At 43.3% G+C, this 18,586-nt stretch overlaps 1 protein-coding gene across 18 annotated transcripts in view; it reads left to right on the forward strand.

Moving 5' to 3' along the window:
- ANKS1B (ankyrin repeat and sterile alpha motif domain containing 1B) overlaps positions 1 to 18,586 on the forward strand; it is a 1,113,728-nt gene extending 1,095,142 nt beyond the window's left edge. For 8 of the 18 annotated variants that reach the window (XM_046012082.1, XM_046012083.1, XM_046012086.1 and 5 more), the window contains 2 exons: positions 7,220 to 7,387; positions 17,405 to 18,586. In XM_046012082.1, the coding sequence (XP_045868038.1) occupies positions 7,220 to 7,387; positions 17,405 to 17,515 (279 nt within the window). In that variant the 3' untranslated portion in view covers positions 17,516 to 18,586. Of the gene's footprint in view, positions 1 to 7,219; positions 7,388 to 13,671; positions 13,676 to 17,388 lie in introns of all 18 variants that reach the window. The other 10 variants (XM_046012084.1, XM_046012085.1, XM_046012087.1 and 7 more) reach the window with 4 other exon arrangements.

Here is an 18,586-nt window from a genome sequence, read left to right on the forward strand (position 1 = left end):
GATCTATTATCTCAACACTTAGTGATAACCATTAGTAACATTTTAATATATATCCCTATTTCCTATGCACATAGATACCACCTATGCTTGTATATATCCATATATTTTTAGTCTTTAACCAGTTTTTTTAAATGACTCAATTTTTGTTTTAATTGGCTGCCTAGTGTTCCACTCTGTGCATCTATGTAGTATACTTAAATAGTGTTCTATTTATGAAAATTTTGAACATTATAATGAATATTCTTGCAGATAAGCCACTGAAACCTTCAGCCTAAAAAATGTTCAAGCCCCTACTTTATCAGAAATGCTTGGGGTTTTTTTTTTCCCCTCTAAAAATGAAAGAATGCTCTTGTTTCCAGTCCCATCCTGGGCCACCTCCACAGTTGCCCCTCCAGGCCCAGCAGTGACCTGGCTCTTGAGGATGCAAATAAAGCTGATTGCTAGGACAGAACCAAAAGGTACCCCCAAAACAGGCCACCCCAAACATCACCCCAGACTGGATGGACACAGGAGGACACAGTGGATTCCCAAGGGCAAGCAAGAACCGGGCTCTCCCCAAATTTGTTTGGAGGTTTCCAACAAGGAAGGAAGGAGGAAGCTCGTCACAGGAGGGATGAGATGTAGGCTGGGGCTACCGTTACTGGGATAGTCATTTTAGATTCCATCTGCCAATGTTCTGTACCTGTGGTAAGAGCTCATTTACTGTACAGTGTGCTTAAACATTTCTAAGTTTTATGAGCTGGTTCTTCCTTTATAAGCTGACTATTTGACATATTCCTTTCTTCCTTTATTATAACGATCACTATCAGGTTATGGAAATGCTAAGTATTCATTTTATTTATAATTTAATTAATAAAACACAAAAGTATAAAGCAAGAAAAAAAAACATGAAAGAATCCTAGCGATACTCAGTTAATATAAAACCTGAGTGACCAGAATTTTTCCTAAAGGACAGATTTGCCCACATCTATGCTGGTTTTTCTAACACCAAATTGATGAATGTGCTGTGTACAGCCTCAGTGACTAGGATGCAGAAGGACAATGAGGGACATTTCTTTGTCTCTCCATGAGCCTCCCCTCCCCCACATCACTCAGTGAGCACTTCCTGGACACTTGCCATAGGTCAGGAAGGGGCTAGGTATTAGGGACTCAGCCCCGACACATGGAAGTAGCCCAGTAAGTATCCAGGGTGGTCAGCTGCAGTCCTGACTGCCTTGAGCTCACAGTAGATGCAAGATGCAAATTTGCCTATACATCTCCAGTTTGCATAAGAAAAACAGGTTTGTATCCCTCGATTACTATTAAGATCTCTCCTTAGAATATGATGGCTCTGGGGGCGCCTGGGTGGCTCAGTGGATTAAGCCGCTGCCTTCGGCTCAGGTCATGATCTCAGGGTCCTGGGATCAAGCCCCACATCCGGCTCTCTGCTCAGCAGGGAGCCTGCCTCCCCCTCTCTCTCTGCCTGCCTCTCTGCCTACTTGTGATCTCTCTCTGTCAAATAAATAAAAATTAAAAAAAAAAAAAAATCTAAAAAAAAAAAAATAAAAAAAAAGAATATGATGGCTCTGCAAATCATATGTAGCAGTTCTTAATTCACAGAACAGAATCCCTAGGGAGAAAAGAAGACTTTAGAGATTGTGATGTTCCCCCTGGGGCAGTTGCCCTCATTGACTTGGGATTCCCTGCCTTCATCCTAAAGAGCCTCTGCTCGGGAGGGTGTGTTGCCTGGCATCCCTCATCATGGAAGGGGCACATCCCCTGGTTGAGAATCCTTGTGATGATGGATCACGTTAAATCACGAAGGACATCCTTTGCCTAGAGGCTGAGACCCAAGCAAATTGTATACCTTTAGGTACCCTCACCCCAGCCAAGATGCACTGACCCCCCAGTAGCTTCTGTATTTAATGTTTTTAAGCTTGTTTTGTTGGGTCCATGGTCAAAGGAACAAGACTGATACATAGCAAAGGTCAAGCAAAGCTTTATTGCGCGCCAAGCATCAAGAATCAAATCGACCAGCCAGGGCCGCCCCTTACAAAGAGGCAACCCCTCTCTGCCTTACAGACTAGCTTTTAAGGGCAAAGGCCATGTGGTTGGGCCTGGCCACGCACAGGTGGCCAATGAGATTGTAACACACAGAGAAAGCTGCACAGTCATGCTAGGTCACACATAAATGACTGATTGAATTACAATTTACCCTATAGTAGATATTTGAACTAGCCTATCACCTTGGTCAGAATTGGCACCCAAAAGGCGCCCAAAGGGCAGGGCCCATACTCCTTGGTAGCTAGGGAGACAGTGTGCGCCCCCACTGATTGGATACCTCCACCTGGCCTGACCCACCCTTGTATTTGGGCTTTGTTACCTGGGACTGGTTTCCTGGACTTGTTTTTAAGTAAGCCCCCTGGGGGGGGCAGGGACAGTTTAAGTTTTACTGTATAAACAACAAAGTCATTGTTTAACTGGATGGAATTGCTCTGGCTAAATAGGCCCTTACAGTTTGTGTGTTTTGGTTTTTTTTTTTTTTTAAACAGTTTTCAGAAGTCATTTACCTTAAATATAGTTCTAAGGTATAGTGGTCAAGGGCAGGGCCTACCAACACCTGGATTCAAATCCCATCTCTGCCGTGCTGGCTTCATGACCACGTTGACCATTCTGGGAAGAATTCTCTCACCCATGAAGTAGGGATAATAGCCTCACAGTTATTAATAACCCCTACCGGGTGGTGGTGGTTCTTAAGATTCAATGAGAGACTCCATGTGAAGCATGTCCTGTGGTACATGACACTCAGACAATCATGTCGGCTGAAATTGCCGTCGGTTCAGTGCAATCATGAGTGATTCTCGAAACAATCCTGTGACTTCACTAGTGCATGTTATTATCCCCGTTCTTAAATTAAGAAAAATGAGGCTCAGAGCACGCTGTTCCCAGTCACTCCCCACGCCTGCAGCAAACATGCACGCACACACACGGGCTCCCCGCTTTCACCAGTGGTGTCTGTAAGGCAGAACATGCTCAAGGCCAATTCTAGAAATGTGATTCTAGAAAGAGACTCATGCTGGAAAAGCCACGGCAGGTGTTTTCCAACAAGCCAGGAGGGGCAGAAAGAACCCCCATCACAGGCTAGATTGTATCACTAGAAAGATGTCAGGTGGTGAACAGAAAGCTAAAGGAGTTTGAATTTGTGCTCAGGGGAGGTATGACTAGAGATGAGAACATGGTTGTGCCAACTTAGGAGGACAGTCCAGCTCCATGGTTCAGGCTAACGTGTGAAGGGACCCCTTAGTGCTTACTGTGATGCTGTGAGCAGGATGGGTCACAGGAATCAGCTAGCGTCCCCACAGCCAGGGCTGAGGGCGGGGTGGCTCCAGGAGTGACTCCCCATGACTACGCCTACTGTCCGTCCCAGCTCAGAGGCCGGCAGTTCTTCTTCCTGCTGCCTGAATGAGGAGCCAGCCAGCCGCCTTTAGCTGGTGTTGCAGTTATCTGATGCTGCTTAACCAACCATCCAAAAACAGTGCCATAGAAGAACATCCATTTCATTATGTTTATGATTCCGTGAGTGAGGGGTTTGGGCAGAATATGGCAGTTCTGCTCTTTTCTGCTCAGCAATACTTGGGACCTCCACTGGGGTGGCTCAGATGACTGCTGATGTTCAAACCGCTCTACTAGGGCCATCTATCTGGGGTCTGGGGTCCTCCCTGTATGGTGTCTCCTAGAGACTGAAAGTCCGGGATGACTCCTTTGCTGTATATCTGAAGACCAGGCTGGGATGACTGCAACTACTGTTTCTTTTCAGGCAGCCTCTGCCTCTGGCTGGCTTGCACACTTGCATAGCATGGTGACCTCGGGTGGCCAAATGTTTGCACATAGCTGGCTTCCCTCAAAGTAAGTGTTTCAAGAGGCCTGGATGGAAGCTACAAGGCTCCTCATAACTGGATTTCAGAAGTCCCAGCATGTCACTTCTGCCATATTCTGCTAATTGGGAAAGTCAGTAAAGCCGATCCAGATTTGAGGAGATGGAGAAACAGACTCACCCCCTTAGTAGAAGGTCATGACATGTACACAGCCCAGTGGAATGGATGGCAGCCATCTTGGAGAGAAGCTACCACATGTGGGTAGGGTTAAGAACATGGGCTTTGAGTCACTAATACTGGTTCACATCATAGCTCTGTAACTTTCTAGCTCTGTGATGTCAGACAAGTTACTTAACTTCTCTGAGCCTGAATTTCCTCATCTATAAAATAAGGATAAAGATATTTTTGCAGATAACTGTGGTAGTACTTAAATGAGATAAACCTAGTGCTTGGCACACTCAATTCCTAACACCTGTGAAGTCCGTACTTGAGGGTAGTTGTGCTACCTAGAGTAACTATAGTATAACTATACTATATATATATACAACTATACTATATATATATAGTGTAACTACTGTATAGCTATAGTAGTTCTCTTTCTCTAGTTCATCCTTTGGCTATTCATTCATTCATTTAGCATGCATTTACTGAGCGTGTGTGTCAGGCACTGTCTCAGGCACTGGCCTCCCCTCAGTTGCAAAGATAGACATTGAAAGCAGAGAGTAATCGGGCCTTCAGGTTTTTGAGTAGCATCTCTAGCTCTGCAGTGCCAGCCAGCATCACTGGGGTCAGCAAGCCTGGCTCAAAGGAGGAAGCAAGGCTTGTCACCTAATCCTCTCTTATACTGCAGTATTAACTTTTGGTCTTGTCCTCGTAGAGACTCCTACCCTCACAATAACTGTCCTCCCATTTAAATAGGGGGATTGTCACTAGAGAGAGGCAAGAGAAATGAATCTTCCTCCCCGTCTAAACATGTGTCTGCCAGTCCCGTCTGAGGAGTGTTCCCCTCAGGGGCCCTGGCATGTCAGTAACAGCACTCAGCATTCAGAAGCCCCATCAGAATCAGCTGCTCCTCGTGCCCAGGGCCCTCCCTGGCTTCCAGAATCAATACCTCAAACATTGAGGCGACAGAAGAGATAGGAAAGGTAACAGTGTCCAACTCTTTACTATATATAATTATAAGTAAAAAAAAAAAAAAAAAAAACTCTGTAAAGCATTCTAAAATAAAGCAGAAAGTAAGACATCACAAAGAACACAAGCCAAACCAGGAGAGGCCATTTGGCACAGTCTGGTCTCAGTGTCTTATTTGAGCAGTTTCCTAACACCAAGAACTAATTAGAAATGAAAAGACAGGGCTTCTAACCCTGTACCTTCAAAACCTTTTGGCTTCCCATAATAATCATGTGAAAAATCTCACTTTTGCTCAAATGAGCATCTCCGACTTTCTGAAGACACTGGAACTTTAAGTAAATCTCACTTTCAGGAATTTGTTTTTAGGTTAATGATAAAGGAATTCACACTCATTAAGCTCCACTGCTCCAGTATCTAAAAGCTGAACATTACAGAATCGTTGAATCTGCCATCTTTCCCTTGGTCCATTTGCCCACCCAGAGCACAAATATCTGCTACATAGCCCTGACAGATGGACATCAACCATCTCCACTATCCCGCTGAACAAGACCAAGAGCCCGTGACCTCACATGGAGACTACAGAAATCAAAAGCCCCATTCTGCCTCTTAGAAGGGTTCCCCTCTGTGCTCTAGGAAGCAAAGCTGACGATGACGTGAGTGCCAAGTGTAGGCAATCGAAGGGTTCAGCCCTCTTTGTGCAGTGATGGCCAGAGCTGTCTGCCAGCCCTCCTCCACTATCATTTGTCGGTGCACTGCTAATTTACTAGTCTAACTCATCTTTGGAGGCAAACACAGGATCAGAGTTCATTGCAGGAAGTGCTCAGTTGGCTGTTCAAGGTTCAGTGTCTCCACCAAGCACACGCCTGTCTTGGGGGGGCCATCATTTCTTAACATGTCACTCAAAGAAAAGATACCTCCTCTGTCAAAACAGGTTTCAAGCTCAGAAGCATTTTCCCTCCTTGGGTCTAAGACCACAGCGGTCTGGCATTGACCTGAAATTTGGTTGGTCCAGAAACCCACAGGCCTCTTCCACATGGCCTCCAAAGGCCTTCTTGAATCTTCCTCACTGTCTTCATCAAGTGGGAACAGTTCTCCCCAGAATCATGGGAATTAAGCTGTTCTGTGTGCTGGATTGGGGAGGAGGAGCCAGAGTGAGGGGGCATAGTCACAAAAGCAGCATAAGCAGAATGCCATTTCTGTTTTGAAAAACCATGAATAGACATTCTAGGACACTGATCAGAATGAAAACTTGAGACAGACCATGCCTGCTCTCTGCTGGTGCAGCGATTTTAAGAAAGCTCTCTATGACTGATACACATCTACCTCTTTAGTGCACTGTGGCCTCAGGGAGGGGATTGTCAAGCCCCTGTCTCTCTGAGGTCGGACAACGTCACATTTTCTGTGAGAGAAGACCAGATGGGGCTGTGCTGGGAAGAGAAGGCAGAAATCAAAGATACGTATCTGGAAAAAAGAAAAGAAAGCTAGAAGTCGTCTTGAAGGTTCAAGGAAAAAAAAAACCTTCTCCCAGTCACTGCTTGGCATGGCATTTGGGCCTGACAGAATCTCCTGTCTCTTGCTGATTTGATGATAAAATATGGAGTGGACCCACAGGGAGAGCAAGCGCCTCAAGAAATAGATGGATAATTGGCTCTGTTTGCATGCTGGCTGCTGTAACTGTGAGACACCACACCAGCATGACTAATGCCTCTCCCCTCCGCCTAAATTAGATTTTGATTGTGCTTTAGAGATGTTCACTGAATCACAGATGTTTAAGGTAAAAAGACCCAAACTTCTCAGGAACACCTCCTGTGGAGTGTGTGGGCTCATCCCCACAAGCATGGCTGAGGTGCTCCTGGAACTCAGATGAAGGACCATAGTAACCCCTTACCTTCCAAGGCCTGGGAGCAGACCAGCTGCCCATGAGGGAGGCTCTGAAGGTAACAGGCTGTTGAGGCCAGTGGGTTTGGGCCTCCTCCCTGGAGGGTGAAGCTAGGGGTGGGCTCCTTAGCGTGGCTGTAAGCCAGTGCATCGCATTGCTGACTAATGCCTCATGTAGACTCTCAATTGGACCTGGGGTTTCCTGTTCTTCAAAGATTTCCACTGAGTCACTGCCACACCAGGTGGACTAGTTCAAGGTCCTTGCTAGTTCATCTCCCACAGTGCTCCTCAGGCTATTCAACTTGGCCAACCTGCAGTATATCATACAAAGTACATGCTTTTCTCTTCTCTTGCAGAATCTAGCCTACGAAATCATCCTAACACTGGGACAGGCATTTGAAGTTGCTTACCAACTCGCACTACAAGCAAGAAAAGGGGGGCATTCCTCTACACTTCCAGAAAGCTTTGAAAACAAACCCTCCAAGCCCATCCCCAAGCCTCGTGTCAGCATTCGCAAGTCGGTGGTAAGTAGAGACGATACAGACATTCTGAGAATCTTGAGCTGGAGGGAGAGGAAGCTGTTAAGCAGGTCCCGAGTGATGTGGGGGCATGCTTTTCTCTGTCTCCTTTGGCCTCCTTCTCCTCCTGGCATGCATCCTTCATCCTCCCAGCCTGGTTCCTGCAAAGTCTCGGGGGACCATCTGTCTGAACCTAGAGGCTCCCAAGAAAATTCTTTCTCTGTCACCTGTGGCAGTTCTATGAGAGGGAGACTGGTGTGCTGCTGCTTCCTTGATGAATCTTTCCTGAAGCTTCAGGCAAGCTTGAGAACGATGTTCTCTGACGCTTCACTGCCATCCCACCAGGGACCAAAACATCTTGCAAGCCACAGGCCCTTGGAGAGGTGGGCAGAGGCTCACAGCAAGATGTCCCAGGTACTCTGCTAGAGGAAGCTATGCACAGGCTGGGCATACATCTTGGGTCAGAGCAGAGCAGCCCTCTCCCCCTTTGCTGGAGGCTTAGACGCCAGCTTTCAGCAGGCTCTCTCCCAGCAGCTGAGGCCTCCTGCAGAGCAGTGACTCTTCAGACCCTGCAGCCCCTCCTTCCTCCTCGTCATCTGCCTTCCTCCAGGAATTTCCTCCCCTTCCCTCCCACAAGTTCTGCAGACATCCTGTCCTAACAGACTTTCATGACTTCAAAGCGGCCTCCTCTGGTAGTAGCAGTACCCATAAGCTGGAACATTCCCAACCAGCCTCCCATCTGGCTTCTGCTCTGGCTGCCGTATGGCATCCTAGGAACTCTGGGGCTTGGGACAGACAGGCACCCCCAGATGCCTTGCTCTCATGCCCACATATCCTCCTATCTCTAGCTCTCTCCTCCCCACCATCCCCAGCTTATGGGGTCATGGGGGAAGTATAGGATCTCTCGTGTTTTTCAGAAAGCACCTCCCTTTGTGACCATGCGGCTTGTTTACAGTCTTCTTTTGGGCCTCTACTCCTGCCACCGTTCTTGACAACTTCGGTCCATGGGGATGATCCCTCCAGCATCTGGCCTCTGCTCCTCAACTACTCACTTCCACCCCACTTCAACCGTTCACTCCCACGCTCACCCATCATCTCTGAGCATCACCAGTAACTGCATGTCCTCTGAAAATCTTCCCTTCAAACACCATGCTCCCTTCACCTCTGCACCTACCCACCCCACTGGTACCCAGTCCTGATGCACTCCCACAAATCTAACTTGTTATGTTCAATTGCTTCCTTAATATCTAATAGACATCTAAAACGCAGCATGTCCCTAACAGAATTCTTTTCATTTTAATTCCAGTATAGTTAATATACAGTATTACATCGGTTTCAGGTGCATAATAGAGTAATTCAGCACTTCTATACACTACTCAGTGCTCATCTAGACAAGTAATCTTAATCTCCTTCACCTATTTCCCCCATCCCCCCTTCCGCTAACCATCAGTTCTCTACAGTTAAAGAGTCTGGGTTTTTTTCCTTTGTTCATTTCTTAAATTTCACATATGAGTGAAATGTATGGTATTTGTCTTTCTCTGACTTATTTCACTTAGCTTTATACTCTGTAGATCTATCTACGTTGTTCCAAATGACAATATTTTATTTTTTATGGCTGAGTAATATTCCATTATGTGTGTTTGTGTGCATGCACGTGTGCACATGCATATATACATATATTACACACACACACATACACACACACTTTTCTTTATCCATTCGTCTATCAGTGGACACTTGGATCACTTCCATAATTTGGCTATTGTAAATAATGCTGCAATAAACAGGGGTGCATATGTTTTTCCAAGTTAATGTTTTCAGATTCTTTGGGTAAATACCCAGTAGTATGATTTCTGGGTAATGTTGTTAGTTCTATTTTTCATTTTTTAATGTTTTCCACAGTGACTGTACCAGGTTGCAGTCCCACCTACAGTGCATGAGTGTTCCTTTTTCCTCCACATCCTCACCAACACTTGTTTCTTATGGTCTTGATTTTAGCCATTCTGACAGGTTTGAGGTGATATCTCACTGTGATTTTGATTTGCATTTCCCTAATGATGAGTGATGTTGAACATCTTTTCATGTGTCTGTTGGCCATTTGTGTATCTCATTTGGAGAAATGTCTTTGATGTCTTCTACCAATTTTTAACTGGATTATTGGGGAGTTTTGGTGTTGCGTTTTAAAAGTTGTTTTTTTTTAAAAATTTCATGTATTTATTTGAGAGAGAGAGAGCATGAGCAGGGGGAGAGGCAGAGGGAGAAGACAACTCTCCACCTAGCAGGGAGCCTGATGCAGGGCTCAATCCCAGGACCCTGGGATCATGACCTGAGCCAAAGGCAGATGCTTCACCAACTGAGCCACCCAGGCGGCCCCTAAAAGTTCTTTACATATATTGGATACTAACTCTTTATGGGATATGTCATTTGCAGATATCTTTTCCCATTCAGTAGGCTGTCTTTTAATTTTGTTGTTTCCTTTGCTGTGCAGAAGCTTTTTATGTTGATGTAGTCCCAGTAGTTATTTCTGCTTTTGTTTCCTTTGCCTCAGGAGACATCTAGAAAAATGTTGCTGTGGCCGATGTCAGAAAAATTACTGCCTGTGCTCTCTTCTAGGATTTTTATGGTTTTAGGTCTGATATTTAAGTCCTTAATCCATTTTGAGTTTATTTTGTATATGGTGTAAGAAAGTGGGCCACCTTTATTCTTTTGCATGTAGATGTCCAGTTTTCCCAGTAACATTTGTTGAAGAGACTCTTTGCCATTGCTCATTCTTGCCTCCGTACTGAAGATTAATAGATCATATCATATGTTTTCTGATCTCTCTCTTCTGTTCCATTTATCTGTGTGTCTGTTTTTGTGCCAGTACCATACTGTTTTGATTACTACTGCCTTGTAGTGTAACTGAAATCTGTCAGTGTAACTGAAATCCACTTTTGTTCTTCTTTTTCAAAATTGCTTTCATTATTCAGGGTCTTTTGTGGTTCTATATAAATTTTAAGATAGTTTTAGTTCTGTGGGAAACGTTGTTGGTATTTTGATAGGGATTGCATTAAATCTGTAGACTGCTTTGGGTAGTATGGACATTTTTTCTCCCAGTCCATGAGAATGAAATATCTTGCCATGTTTGTGTCATCTTCAATTTCTTTCATCAGTGTTTTATAGTTTTCAGGCCATAGGTCTTTCACATACTTGGTTAAGTTCATTCCTAGGTATTTTATTATTTTTGGTGCAAATGTAAGTGGGATTGTTTTGTTAATTTCTCTTTTTGTTAACTCATTATTTAGTGTATAGAAATGCAGTATTTTTCTGTATATTGATTTTGTATCCTATGACATTACTGAATTCATTTATCAGTTCTAGTAGTTTTTTGGTGGAGTCTTTAGGGCTCTCTATACATAGTATTATGTCATCTGCAAATAATGAAAGTTTTACTTCTCCTTACCAATTTGGATGCTTTTCATTTCTTTTTCTTGTCTGATTGCTCAGGCTAGATTTCCAGTACTGTGTTGAATAAAGTGGTGAGAGTGGACATCCTTGTCTTGTTTCTGATCTCAGGGGAACAACTCTGTTTTTCACCACTGAGTATGAAGTTAGCTGTGGGTTTTTCATGTGTGGCCTTTATTATGTTGAGGTATGTTTCCTCTAAACCTACATTATTGAGCAGTTATCATGAATGGATATTGCACTCTGTCAAATACTTTTTCCTGCATCTTTTGAAATGATCATATTTTTTTTATCCTATTATTGATATGATGTATCATGTTGATTGACCTGCAAATACGAACCACCTTTGCATTCTGGGAATAAATCCTATTTGATTGTGGTGAGTGATTTTTTTAATGTATTGAATTTGGTTTGCCAATATTTTGTTGTGGATTTTTGCATGAACGTTCATCAGGGATATTGGCCTGTAGTTCTCTTTTTTGATGGTGTCTTTATCTGATTTTGATATCAGGGTAATGAGGGCTTCAGAGAATGAATTTGGAAGCTTTCCTTCCTCTTCTATTCATTGGAAGAGTTTGAGAAGAATAAGAATAATAAGAAGAAGAATTAAACATTCAATATAATTTACCTATGAAGCTCTTTGGTCCTAGACCTTTGTTGGAAGTTTTGATTACTGATTCAATTTTGTTGCTGGTAATTGGTCCGTTCAAGTTTTCTATTTGGGGGGCACCTGGGTGGCTCAGTGGGTTAAAGCCTCTGCCTTCGGCTCAGGTCATTGTCCCAGGGACCTGGGATCGAGCCCCACGTTGGGCTCTCTGCTCAGCAGGGAGCCTGCTTCCTCCTCTCTTTCTGCCTGCCTTTCTGCCTACTTGTGATCTCTTAAATAAGTTTAAAAAAATTTTTTTTTAATTTTTATTCTATTTCTTCCTGACTCAGTTTTGGGAGGTTATATGTTTCCAGGAAATTATCTAACTTCTTCAAGGTTGTCCCACTTGTTGGCTATAATTTTTCATAATATTCTAATTCTTTTTTCTGTGGTATCAGTTATTTCTCCTCTTTCATATTTGAGTTTGAGTGCACTATTTTTTATTTTTGATGTGTCTGGCTAGGGGTTTATTAATTGTTTTGATCTTTTCAAGGAACTATCTCCTGATCTGTTTGTTTTCTAATTTTCTATTTCATTTATTTCTGCTCTAATCTTTATTATTTCCTTCTTTCTGCTGGTTTTAGGTTTTTGTTTTTTTTTTCCTAGCTTCTTTAGGTGTAAAGTTACATTGTTTGTGATTTGTCTTGCTTCTTGAGGTAGGCCTGTATTACTATAAACTTCCTCTTAGAATAGCTTTTTGAACATCCCAAAGATTTAGCATCATTGTGTTTTCATTTTCATTTGTCTCCATTTTTTTTTTTCCTTTTTGATTTCTTGGTTGACCCATTCATTGTGTAGTAATGTTACTTAACCTCCATGTATATGTGTTCTTTCCAGACTTTTTTCTTGTGGTTGGTTTCTAGTTTCATAGTGTTGTGGTCAGAAAAGATACATGGTATGACTTCAATATTTTTTAATTTGTTGAGACTTATTTTGTGGCCTAACAGCTATTTTCGAGAATGCTCCTGTGCACTTGAAAAGAATGTGTAGTCTGTTTTAGGATGGAATATTCTGTTAAATGCATCTGGTCCAGTGTGTCATTCAAAGCAACTGTTTATTGATTTTCTGTTTGGATGATCCATAGATGTAAGTGGGATATTAGAGTCCCCTACTACTATTGCATTACTATTGATTACTTCCTTTATATTTGCTGCGAGCTGCTTTATGTATGTATTTGGGTGCTCCCATGTTGGCTGCATAAATATTTACAACTGTTCTATCTTCTTATATTGAATTGTTCCCTTTAGATAGTGTCCTTTGTCTCTCAGTAGTCTTTTTTGAAGCCTATTTTGCCTCCTTTCCCCCATGGTGTCAGATTTTACATCCTTTTTTTGTGAATCCCTTGACTGATTTTTATAGATATACTTAATTTTACTGCTTTTGTGCATCCTATTTTTCCTACTCCTGCTTATGGCTTTCCTTTCCACTCAAAGAGTTCCCTTCAACATTTCTTATAGAGCTTGTTTAGTGGTCATGAATTACTTTAACTTTTATCTGGGAAACTCTTAGGAGGAAAATCTCTCCTATTAGGATGATTAGGGAAACTCTTAGGAGGAAAAATCTCTCCTATTCTAAATAATAGCCTTGCTGGTTAGAGGTTTGGTTTTTTTTTTTTTTTTTTCAGCACTTGGAATATATCATGTCACTTTCTTCTGGTATGCAAAGTTTCTGCTGAAAAGTCAGCTGATAGCCTTATGCCATTGTATGCTTGCCACTTTAAAAGTTCTCTTTATCACTACTTTTTGCCATTTTAATTACAATGTGTTTTGGTGTGGACCTCCTTGGGTTCTTTTGTCGGGGGCTCTCTGTGCCTCCTGGATCTGGACTTCCATTTCCTTCCTGAAATTAGGTAAGTTTTAAGCTATTATTTCTTCAAATAAGTTTTCTGCCCCCCTTTTCTCTCTCTTCTCCTTCTAGGAACCCTATAATGCAGTGTTATTATACTGAATGGTGTCACTGAGTTCCCTTAATCTATTCTCATTTTTTGTTAATCTTTTTTCTTTCTCCTGTTCAGCTTGATTGCTTTCCATTACTCTGTCCCCCACATTACTGATCCACTCTTCTACTTCCTTTAGTCTATTTATTCCCTCTAGTGTATTTTTAATTTGTTATTGGGTTCTTCATCTCTGATTGGTTCTTTTTTATGTTTTTCTATCTCTTTGTTGAGGGTCTCACTGAGGTCCTGTACTCTTTTCTCAAGCCCAGTAAGTACCTTTATGACCTTTAACTTATTTATTAGGCATATTATCTCCGTTACTTATCTCTAAGAGTTTAGCTGTCTTGCTGTGATTTTGTCCTGTTCTTTCATTTGGGACATATTCCTCCGTTTCCTCATTTTGTCTAACTCCCTGTGTCTGTTTCTATGTGTTAGGAAAGTTAGCTATGTCTCTTGCTCTTGAAAGTAGTGGCCTTAACAAGAAGAGGTCCTATAGTGCCCTGCAGTGCAATATCCCTTCTTTATCAGAACCTGGCACTTATGGGGTATCCCCTGTGTGCATTGTGTGCACCTTACTGTTGTGGCTGTGCTGCTTTTGTCTTCAGTCCAGTTGTCTTCCATGGCTCTCTTTACCTGTTGTGGGCAGGGTTTGGTTCCCTGTGTTGTTAGTGGGCCAGTGTGGGGCAGCCTTGGGCTTGAATTGGGTTAGACCAGGTATTTTCCAGAGCTACAGGAGCACTGCACTGCAGGGCACTCTCCCTGTGTTGTTCCCTTTTTGTTGGTGAGTGAGGCCTGTAGTCAGATCAAATATCTGCCCCCAGCCCACTCCTGGGGCCACAATCAGATTGCTTGTGTGGTTTTAGTCCCCATTCCCCAGGGCAGGTGTCCCTTTGAGGTGGTGCTGACCCCTGTCAGGGCTGCTTGTATACTGCCATGCTTGTGCTGTTGCTTTGGATGGACTCACCAAGGCCAGACTGGGGGGTAAGCATCGGGGGGCATGCTGTTAGCAAGGTAGGTGGAGAGAGTTCTTGCTGCAATGGTTCACACAGGTGTACCTGTATCTAGGCTGGGGGGTGGGAGACGGAAATGGTGCCTGCCAGTTCATTTGTTCTTGAAGAAGTCTCCCAAAGACCTCTGCCCCTCCAGTACATGCTCTGAGATTAGTAAACAAATCTCCCTCCCTCCTGTATACCCCAGGTATTTTTCAAACTGCTGCTTCAATGCTGTATCTTGGTGGGGTTATTTGTTATGCTGTCTCTTTCAGGGCAGGGACTCAGTTTCCTATCACTCTCTGGCTCACTGATTTTTTTTCAAAGTTCCAGGTGTGTTAAACCCCACTGATTGTAAGAACTCATGATGTTAAGTCCCTCTGGTTTTCAAAGCCAAATTTTCCCAGCACAGGTCCTCTGTGCCTGGGGTGGGGTTTGTGCCTCTCCCCTCTGCACCCACAACATCCCTCCCTTAGGGTCCTGCAGGGTTTTGGCTCCCAAATGCATCTCTGCCCTCTCTACCCTCTCCAGTATGGCCTCTGTTCTACAGTTAGCTATGAAAAATCTTTTTTGCCAATCTATAGGTCCTTTTCTGGGTTATTTACACTGATGTGGGTATTATCTAGGTGTATTTATGGGATGAGGTAAGCCTAGGATTCTCCTCCTCTGCCATCCTCCCTTCAAGTTCCCAGAAGTCTCGATTTCCCCTCAAAGCTGTTTATACTGTCTTCCCAGTTCAATAAATGGCATAACCATTAACCATGTTGCTTAAGCCATAAATCCAGAGGTCGTCCTTAATTCCTGTCTTCCTCTGACCACTGTGTACAACACCTGGGAAGATTCCATCTACTCAGCCCCTAAAACATGTCTCAAATCCACCCACTCTCCATTTCCTCAGTCACCCTTCTCATCTAGGCTACCACCACTACTCTCTCCAGAACTATTGCAGTACATGTCACAACAGTCTTCCTTCTTCCTCATGCAACTGGAGTGATCCTAAAACACACATCAGATCATGGCACCTCTGCCCCATATACCTAAACCTAATTTTTCCCCATGCTTCTCTCTGATGCTCAGGCCTTTATGTTCCTAGAATAGACCAAAACTCACTCCTGAGGCCTTTGTGTCACCTGTTCCTTCCACCTATCATAGTATCCCCCATATTTCTGCAGAGCTGACCCCACTTGTTCAGATTTAAGCTACATGAACAGGCTTTTTCTGGACCATTCATTCTGAGGTAGATACCTAGTCACACTCAAGTGTATACTTGCTTTTAATTCTGTGTAGCATTTATTGATGGGGATTTACTATCTACCCCCCCCCCAAAAAAACCTAAGTTAAATGTCCAGGAGTTGTCCCAGTATTTTTGGATTATCTTAGACTATTATATTGTTTCTCATATGGACTGGAAAAATCTGTTCCTGGCAGGTGCCTCCATCTGGTTTTGGTCTCCAAAAACTTCCAGACGAGCACAACTGTGTTGGGTGCCGTGACAGCTTGTAAAATATGCATTGAAAAGCCTTCACTGACAAATATGAAAATATATAGTGAATAATACTGATGTCCTTTAACTGCCTCAACATCCTATCCCTCTCAGCTGGTATCCATGTTCCATTTCCCTCAGGTCCAGTTGTTTACTTTTGAGAAATATTCCATGATTCCTAAGAATATGTGAAGTCCCGCCCACAGCCTTGTGGAGATAAAATCAATTCATATTGGAAGGTAGCCAAAGGGCATGGATTCTCACAGCCTTTTAGCAGGCTTCAAAGCTCACAGTGCAAGAGTGCAAGAGAAAGGAGATCTTTCTAGGCTTTCTTGCCCAAGCACTCCTGAGCGCTCTGAGAGCAGAGCAGGTGGCCAGGGCCAGGGCAGATGTGGAAGCACCAAAAGATGAGACAGCAGTATGGTGAAAAACTTCCTCCAAGGCCCCTCCTGAGAGCTCACAGCTCAAGCATTACCCAAGAATGGCCTGTTTAACTTTGTATGCAAAGGGACTAAAAATGGTTTTAACAGTAATTTTTATAGTTCAACTCAAGTCTGGTCCAAGGGTTAGCTTGACCTGGCCCTGCTCATCTTTTCACCCTCCCATCTCCACTCTGCAAACTAACTGCAAGTTCTCAACCAGCCACTTCTCTTTACCACAGAAGCTTTGAACATGCTATTCCCCCTCTCCCTGCCCCCTCACCAGACAAACCCTAGCTCGTCCTCCAGCTGCTTAGACATTACCTCATTCTTTTTTAATATCAAGTATTTATGGTGTACCTACTATTACTTACTGGTTGTCAGGAGCTTTTCTAAGTTTGGGGGAAACAGTGAAGAGAATGAAATACTTTACTGTGTGGAGGATGAAGGAATAAATACATATGTGGCATAAAGATTATGAAGGATAGAGCAGAAGAGGAGAGCAGAGAAGTTAGGATGTTATTTTTGTTTTGGGTGAGAAGGAGATGTTTGAGTTGTGACCTGAATGACATTGGGGTGTAAGGCATTCAGGTATCTGGGGAAAGGCATTCCCACAGAGAGATGATGTGAGCAGAGGCCCTGGATATGATCTTGGCATGCAGGGAGAAGCAAAGTCAGTGTGGCTAGACCTCACCTTGAGGAATTTGGGCTTATTCTGTAATGGAAACTACTGTAGGATTGAGAGCTGGAGAGTGATATAACCTGGTTCACCTTCTCTAGGAAGTCCCCTGGCTCCCTAACCACAGAGCACCCTCCCTCCCTCCATCCCCTTTTTCAGTATTGAAGTGCTTCTTGTGTTTGCTCCCCATCTGTGTGCCTTCAAGAGCAAGGGCCAGGTCTCATTCACCACCCACCCTTTGAATGCCTTGCATACAGTCCTTATGCAATAAACATGTATGAAAAGAACAAACACGATTCTCACATACCTGTTGGTTTGTGACAGACAGGACTGCAGGCCTAGTGTTGGTTTCCAAGAAGTGTTAGGAAGCATGTTTGCACCCTGGTACGGGTACCGTATAACAGGCATCAGCCTTTCTGTTTTAAAGCAGATCGACCCATCTGAGCAAAAGACTCTGGCCAATCTGCCGTGGATTGTGGAGCCGGGACAAGAAGCCAAGAGAGGAATTAATACCAAGTATGAAACCACAATTTTCTGATACTCACCATCCTCCTGTCCTTGCGGTGCCTTGCACGCTGAGCAGTCCCGGAGCAGGCTTCCCTTCGCGCCTCAGTTTCCACCCAGCCCAGGAGGAAGACTGCTCTGTTTGTGTGGCCTTGTCACGGGCGAAAGGCCGCTGGCCATTCCTGGGGACGTTCTTTCTGCACCAGTGACAGAAAGTGTGCAACCAAGACTTTGCAGCCGTAACCCCTGAGAGGCATGAGTTGAGATTTTTGGCTGACTCTCCCGCCTCCCCTCCCTGCCACCACCGACTCTGCCCCCAACACTGCTTTGCTGAATTTGGGGATAATACCTTTAAAAAAAAAAAAAAGGTACAGGGGATCTCTAATACTCCCTAAAAGTATAAAAATCTTGGATTTTTCAGTCAGCAGTTTTAAAGGTAGAATCAGAACGAAACTACCCCCATAAAACACCTGTAAAATCATATCACTGAGCATCATTTCATGCATAAGGACAAAAACCACCCCCATGATTGCCAGGAAATCCTGTTTCCCAATTTCTATATTTGTGGATTTTATATGTAATCAACCATGTCAGATAAAGAAAACATTTACATCTATGGATTGATTCAAAATTCAAGAATGATTCAAAGCAGAGGAATTTATTATGCACAGAAAAATGTGTCTTGTATTAAATATTTTTATTAAAAGAATGTTTCATTAATGCACTGATAAGAAAACTAGGTTAGTTGTGAGGGATGTTTCTGGTTTCATTTCTAAATAACTAAATTTTTACTGCTATCACCAAGAGGACTGGCTTGGGCGTGGCAAAGTGCTGATGACACTCCCCAGAGCAGGAGATTAGGGCAAGCAGACTGGCATCCAACCGAAAGTGCTGATGCAGCCATAAGCTGCAAAGATTGTTTTTTTAACCTTCACAGTGTTTTAAAGAAAACGTTAAAAAAAAAAAAATCTAGGGCTCCTGCTGTCAAGATTTCTGTCATGGAAACCTTGTTTGAGAAAGGTGTTAACAAAATTCTATTGCAAAAATTTTTTTCTAGAAAAAAAAAATACAAAAAAAAAAAAAAAAAAGGAGGAGAGATTCCAAA

The sequence above is a fragment of the Meles meles genome, chromosome 7 (assembly GCF_922984935.1).
Source record: "Meles meles chromosome 7, mMelMel3.1 paternal haplotype, whole genome shotgun sequence".
Lineage (NCBI taxonomy): Eukaryota > Metazoa > Chordata > Mammalia > Carnivora > Mustelidae > Meles > Meles meles.